We start from the raw sequence: 7067 nt of genomic DNA on the forward strand, positions 1-7067 counted from the left end.
TATATATATATATATATATATATATATATTGTTATCTATTATCAATTTTTAAATATTGATCTTCGCTCTTTTCTCTTTCTGAATGTAGTTATATGCATCCCTCTTATAGAATCCAACATTTTATAAACCTCCAACTCCATCGACTAGGTAGGTAAATAAATCAATGATTTTATTCCTGACTTCTTTCATTGCTTTAAAAACTGATGCTTTCTCATCACTAATATTCTTATATGATCTAAGCTGATGTTGATCTTCCAACCTAGCTAATTCATAATTATGGCTCTCTATGCATATTTGCACCATTCAAACTTAATTTTCATCCACTGAAAATCTAATCATAACAGGACACCATGTTTTTGTATTTGATTTTTGATATTTTGATTGGGAATTTAAGTCAATTCATTTCTTAAATCCAACTTTCGAACAAAAAAAATCATTGAATCTTATTTTTCTCAAATTAGGCAATAAATGTGATATGCTTTGCAAATACTAAAACCAATATTATGAGCATAATGAAAATACATATTATATGCTTCCTTCTCATAGTTATAAACACCATGTGCATAAGAGAAACTTATTTAACATTCTGATATAAACATGAAAATACACAAAAATCACAACGGTACACAATTGTATGCAACATCGGTATACATCGGTACACAACAACGATACACAATAGTGGTAAACAGAAGCACAATAGTACACAACAGTGGTACATAGAAATGATAATACACAACAATAATACATATCAAATTATATTTTTATCTGTACGTGCACACATAATCCAAACTTAAATCTGTGCATGTGCACAACAATATAAATTCGGAGCAAAAAAGACTTGAACGATGCACCTTAATCATTAAAAACTCTACATTTTCAAATGAAAAAATAGCAAAACCTCTTCGGAGTTTAAAATTTACTGATAATATCCCAGCCTTATCTCTCGTAGTTCACTGCACTAAATCTTCCTTGACATTTTGTGCAACACCTTCCATCTCCTAATAGAAATTGACTTCCTCCAAATCGGTTTTCATCTTCATAGCCTACGTCTCTCTTTTCTTTCTTGACTTTATTATGAGGAGAAATCCCGTCTCTATTTTCTTTCTTGACTTTATTATGAGGAGAAATCCCGTTTATGGTGGCAAAAATAGTCTGCCAATGTCCTAAACATTAAATGTTGGCGCTTACTCGAGTTTTTTTTTTAATTTTCGTGTCAGGTCCGGGTCAGGTCCTCGGGCCGCATGGTAAGTTGGAAAAGGCAAAACAAATATTAAAATTTCATTGAGTGCGAGTCATCTGGCTGCCACGTAGCGACATTTTATTGAGTTTTGATTAATTAATCGAGTAGAGCTCAAGTCCCTCTAACTTTAGCTTGCTTAATTAATCAAATTTACGCACGAACTCGAGCTTTATTCTAGAAGTTTGACAATTAAAAATATGATAAAAAATGATCATAAACTATAAGAAAAATAATAAAATAAAGAATGACTTAACGTAAAAAAATTATGATATCATTTTTAAATATTTTAAAGAACTTTGTATTTTAAATCATAAATTCTAATATATTTGAAGTATATTTTATATTAATATTTTTTTAAACGAGCCAGCTCATGAGCTTAAGAGTCAAGTCAGGACTAGCTCAAATTTAACTCGGTAGCTCATCAAGCTAGACGCACCAACCATTTATCAAACCAAGCCTGAGTCACAACCCTAGTGTAGTGGCAAGACACAAGTCATAAGGTAAAGAAAGCTCTGACTTTACAAAATTAATTAGGGCTAAAATGGAGGCATGCTATTTTAGTTAGAAGATCAAGCGTCTGGTTGAAACCCTAATATAGATATAACTCAAACCGCCCATTAAAGTATCCAAGAAAACGTTATATCACATATCTTATATAGTTATCTTACAAATCAGTTATTTAATTTAAAACACTTAAAACTACTTTTTCATCTCCTCTTTATCTCTTTGCAAAGTCAAAAATTAAAAACAACATAAATGTAAATAAAGGTGAAAAAAAAAACACCAAAATTTAGAAAAGGTTAAAGGCCAATGTAAACAATATCCCCGCAATAATTCGGTGGAGTCCCCAAGAACATTTATAAACCCTAGGTGGTGCGCAGTTGACGATACATAAATACAGCCAATCATTGGCTCAAGAAACCTAAACCCTAAACCTAATAAAGATCACAGTCCACGTCCAAGATGTTGAGTCAGTTCTCCAATGTCGGCATCCACTGTATCCTGCAGGCGAACCGCATCGAGCTTTTGCTTAAGGATTTCAATTGCATTGATTACCATCTGATAAGATTTTATCGCACCAGTGGACTCCACTGTGAAGATGAAGCTGTCTTCTTTGGCATAGATTTCAACCAGCCCTGGCTTTCCCATGGCCTCTGCCTTTTTTATAACTTCTTCGTCGTAAGTGTAAGCCTCAGGATCAACAACTCTTACCTGATTAAAACACATAATTGTAACTGTTATAGATCAAAATCAAGAAAATAAAAAATTGCTAACTGCTGCAGAGCATAATTACATGGAGAAATCATAAAAAGAAAAACAAAGAATATGCAACTGATTAAATAATATAATAAGCCACACTGCAGGAGTTTCTCATGAACACAAGGTGCAACATTTCCACACAAAATACACTATGATTATGATAAGAACAAAACTATCAGCTAAGTTGTTGATATTATCGTGTAAATCAATATTGATGACGTCGATTAAGTTTTACATGCTGTAGAGGAAGGTTTAACATTACAGAGGTGGGCATTGAACAGACTGAATTGAGAAGTTGAACCCCACTACAAAATTTAGTTGTTTTGGCTCAGATCAGTTTTATCTTGTTTTGGTAAAGATTTGGGATTTTAATCAAACCTATTATCTTTCCATGGTATAGGCTTGAGTTTCGTCAAATTGATTAAAAAAAAACTATGTATGGTAAAATTCACATCTAACCAAAAACTACATACTCACCAAGCTTCCCAGCATTTCTAATGATTAAGCACGTTCTTAGAAGATCCAAAATTGTGAATATGATAACCATCAGAGCTTATCAGTTAGCTAGTTTGCCCATAGCAAATCACTTTTGATTAACTGGATTAGGCCTATAAGCTTTAGTGTTAGGAACTAAAGATTAGTACATTAGTTTTGTAATTCTCTTGCCTCTTTGAAAAAATCGACAACAAGAGAATAAAAAATATTACCTTGATGAGCTAGCACATTGATTAAAACTAATTGCGTGGATTTGAGAAGTGATCAACACATTGATTTCTCCAAATATTTGTAGCATACACCATGACTTCTTTCTAAAAATCTCGCTTGAACTTTTCTCATACCTTAAAGATAAGGAGAAAATCAATATATATATAATATCAAAGAAGTCAATGAATTATTCTTGAGAGCCACAAGAACCATGAAAAGCACAAGATTGTACGCGAATCTTCTTTTGCACCTTCTTTAAAGAAGGTTAAAGAAAACTTAAGAAGATCAATGAAGGAAAGAATTATGAAGTCAGTTTTAATGTGCCCATTATAAGTGATATTCAAACAACACTTTCAGAAGAACTTAGATCCGACTACTCTTTATGAAGATCGTCCCAAATGGAATTACGAAAAAACTTGTGTGATACTACAACTGCACCAAGCAAGTTCTAGCTAATTAGAATGAGTGAGTTGTTAACTTTTTATAGCAATCAACTGTGGATACATATCGGTGTATATTGCCACCTCTTTGACTCTATTCCGTCAAGTCTATCATTCATCCACATCGTCCAAATTCCACCGCTTTTATTCTATTGATGTACATTGCAGCTCAATTTTTGATGAAATGCTATTTAAGGACTGCATATGATATGGATTGAGCAATCGAAACAATGGGAGAATTAGACCGCCCCAATCATGTTGAACAAAAATTGAACAAAAATTAAGTAAAATTTGGAAGATTATACATGGTATTAATTAGCGGCTAGCTAGGCTTGAAGTAAATTTTGAGCTAAAATCAACTTTGACACCCCAATTGGCAAACAAGTACTCCAAACATAGTCATATTATTAAAATCAAGGCTATTGATTATGGATTTTTAAGGTTTTAATGAATGACACGGACATTGAGATGCATTTGAGCTCTTTCAAAATGGAAATCACTTGCTCAAGCTTCTTGCTTCAATTATAAATCCAAACAACCACTCCTATTTCAGCACCATAGTTTATATTGCCTTCATTTATTGTACTAAAGTACTATAGGCCTGACCAACACAAATACACAATAGCAATCACATTGTGACACTTGCATGACACAAAAAAATAGTACAAATAATTACCACCTCCCTTTTCACCAATAGATCATCAACCAGAAGTGTGGCTCAATAGATACCACCTCTTGCATATTCACCAACATTTGCGCCTCCATTTCATGACTTAAGATTTTATATGGGTTTCTTGGTATTTATCTTGTTTTACTATGTGATTTAACCTTGATGGCAAGGTCGATTTTGAATGAGTCGATAATGATATGATCAATAATATCATAAATATATTAGGATTATATTAATGTGTATATGTGAGTAATTAAGTAATAGGTTTTAAAAACCAATAGGTAGTTTGTTAGACTTTAAGAGTTATGTATTTTCTATAAATAGACTCCACCGAGAGCTATTACGGCTTGCAATAAGAATGAACAATACTCCTTGATCTAGGATTCTCCTTCTTTCCCCTTAATCCACCATTTTTTTTAAGTCTCTGACAAACTCAATTTTCTATTTATCTAATGAACCTTCCGATGTTGTACTAATAAATTAATTTTTCTAACATAAACATTCGAGAAAAAATGTGACTATTAAGAAAAGAATATAGAAGTGTTTGTATGGTAAACACATATAAGGTGTTGCCAATAGTAAGATGCACATGGAATAACAAAGGAGTTGGTAGGGTATTAAATGAAAAGATGATAAAAAATTCAAAATTCAATAAAATGAATAAAAAAAAAAGATTCATAAAGCACAGTTAGTTATTATGATAAACCCAGCCCATCATGATGGTAACATAAACATTCAAAATCTCCATTTTAATTTCCCATTCAAATAAGAGAAAGGAACATAATCCATCACACCTAAATTTCTTATTTCTAACTCTCAACAGAAAAAAGATGGTTTAAAAAAAAAACAGAAAAAAAGATGGTTTAAGTCAAGCATCACATCATATAACCAGCTTAATTTATAGGAACATCATCATGTATTTTCTACCATATATCAAACACATTCAAATCACCTAAAAATATTTTTAACTACCTTATCATGAATATATGTCACTTCAACCAGTTTTCTAATATAATAATTCCTTAATTTATCCTTCATAATTTTTTGACAAATTATCTAGACATATTAATCATTAAATTTGCTCAAAATTTTTATAAGAAAATGCATCCAACCTAAATACAAATGTAAACTAATCTTGAAATATGTGATAACAATCTGATAGGCAGGAATATAAGAATTTATATAATTAATCTAGCGGTAATTTTTTATTGTTGGTTTGATTGACCATTTTATACATTAAAGATGTATGAAATACGAATAAAAAAATTTGTAAGCAAATTCTAGGTTTTCCAATGCAGTACTTGTTAAAATGATTCCTAAACAATAACTCATATTTCAACTAGTATGTCAGGGACAATCTTCCAGAATAAAAACTTGAAATGAATAAAATATCAAAATAATTTAAAATTATGCAATGACATTTCTTGTAAGGCAACAAAATAATGTTTGAATATGCATGTATGGTGTGCCATATTTGGAAATTTCTCGTGCCAAACAAACTCATTACAGCAGAATTCTTGAAACATTGCCTAACATAAGGAAGTTTAGAAGAAAACAGAACAGACCTGATAGGTATTAGGATCAATGTCAAAAACTTTGGTGGGGCTGCTTTCAATCCAAGTTCTTTTCTCATCGAGTGTTAAGGTTTCCATCAGTTCTTCATTAATATGAATCTCTGGTTCATACATAAAGGTTACAGTAGCAGCAGGTGACCACTTTGCATGATCCTTACCGATTCCCTTTCTAGCGATTGCCCTTAATCTCAGTTCTTGTCCACGCCTCAACTTTACAATTATTATGCCCCTACAGTCAGAATTCATCATAATGCAGTGTTGAAGACAGAAACTTAAGAGCACAAGACTTCACATTCAAACAATGAAATATGATAGCAAGGGTTGTAGGCTTAGCAAAATTAACATTGCAAGCTGCCAAGCTCACCAAAAGAATGCATTGTTAAATTTCAATATTAAGACAAATGTTGAAGTTGCTTTCAGTAAAGTTGTTGACCTCTGAATTAAGCTCAAAAGAAACAAAAAAAATGCAGTATACATGTGCTAAATCCCGCAAATTCTGCCAAAATCCCGCGATACCACTGTACATCCGGCGCCGTTCCGGGATTTCTGCAAAAATCCTGTGTTGATCCCTCGATCCCACTCCCATTCAGGTCTTTAAATATCGAGCGAACAGAGCTGAAGCATCGCAAGCCTCTCCCGATACCTCTCCACGCACGACTCCACACACGACCCGAACTCCTCCCTCTGCCGAACTCCAAAGCCGACCGAACTCCACAAGCTCCGATGCCTCAGCCTCCTCCGATCTAGAGAGAGAGAGAGAGAGAGAGAGAGAGAGAGAGAGGAGAGAGTCACCTGAGCCGACTCCTTACCCGTGGACTTCTTGATCCCGCTGACCGAGCTCACCCCATCTCCCTCTGATACGAACCCCACCTGTACCGACCTCCTCCTCCGAAATTCTCTCCTGTAGGACTGGAAGTTGCGGCATTTTGATCGAAGCAACCACGGGAGCTCCTTTGCTGTGAAGGTAATTTCTCCCTCACGCACTTCTTCAGCTAAAACCGTGAACCAAAGGGGGAGGATAGGGATTTATTATTATTATTATTATTATTATTATTATTAATTAATTAATTAATTGATAATAATAATAAATATTTATATTTAATTAAAATTAGTTATAATTAAATATTTCATTATATTTAATCATTGTTAATAATAATTAATTTTGATTAAAATAAATT

The 7067-nt window shown here is 33.0% G+C and overlaps 1 protein-coding gene across 1 annotated transcript in view; it reads right to left on the reverse strand.

Moving 5' to 3' along the window:
- Window positions 1-1999: 1999 nt before the first annotated feature.
- Window positions 2000-7067, reverse strand: part of LOC110093229 (DNA-directed RNA polymerases II, IV and V subunit 3) — a 25208-nt gene continuing 20140 nt past the window's right edge. The window contains exons 2-3 of the mRNA XM_020818044.2: window positions 5881-6118; window positions 2000-2452 (exon numbers count right to left, since the gene is read on the reverse strand). Of these exons, the coding sequence (XP_020673703.1) occupies window positions 2186-2452; window positions 5881-6118 (505 nt within the window). The 3' untranslated portion in view covers window positions 2000-2185. The remainder of the gene's footprint in view (window positions 2453-5880; window positions 6119-7067) is intronic.

Source organism: Dendrobium catenatum, unplaced genomic scaffold (genome assembly GCF_001605985.2).
Source record: "Dendrobium catenatum unplaced genomic scaffold, ASM160598v2 fragScaff_scaffold_146, whole genome shotgun sequence".
Lineage (NCBI taxonomy): Eukaryota > Viridiplantae > Streptophyta > Magnoliopsida > Asparagales > Orchidaceae > Dendrobium > Dendrobium catenatum.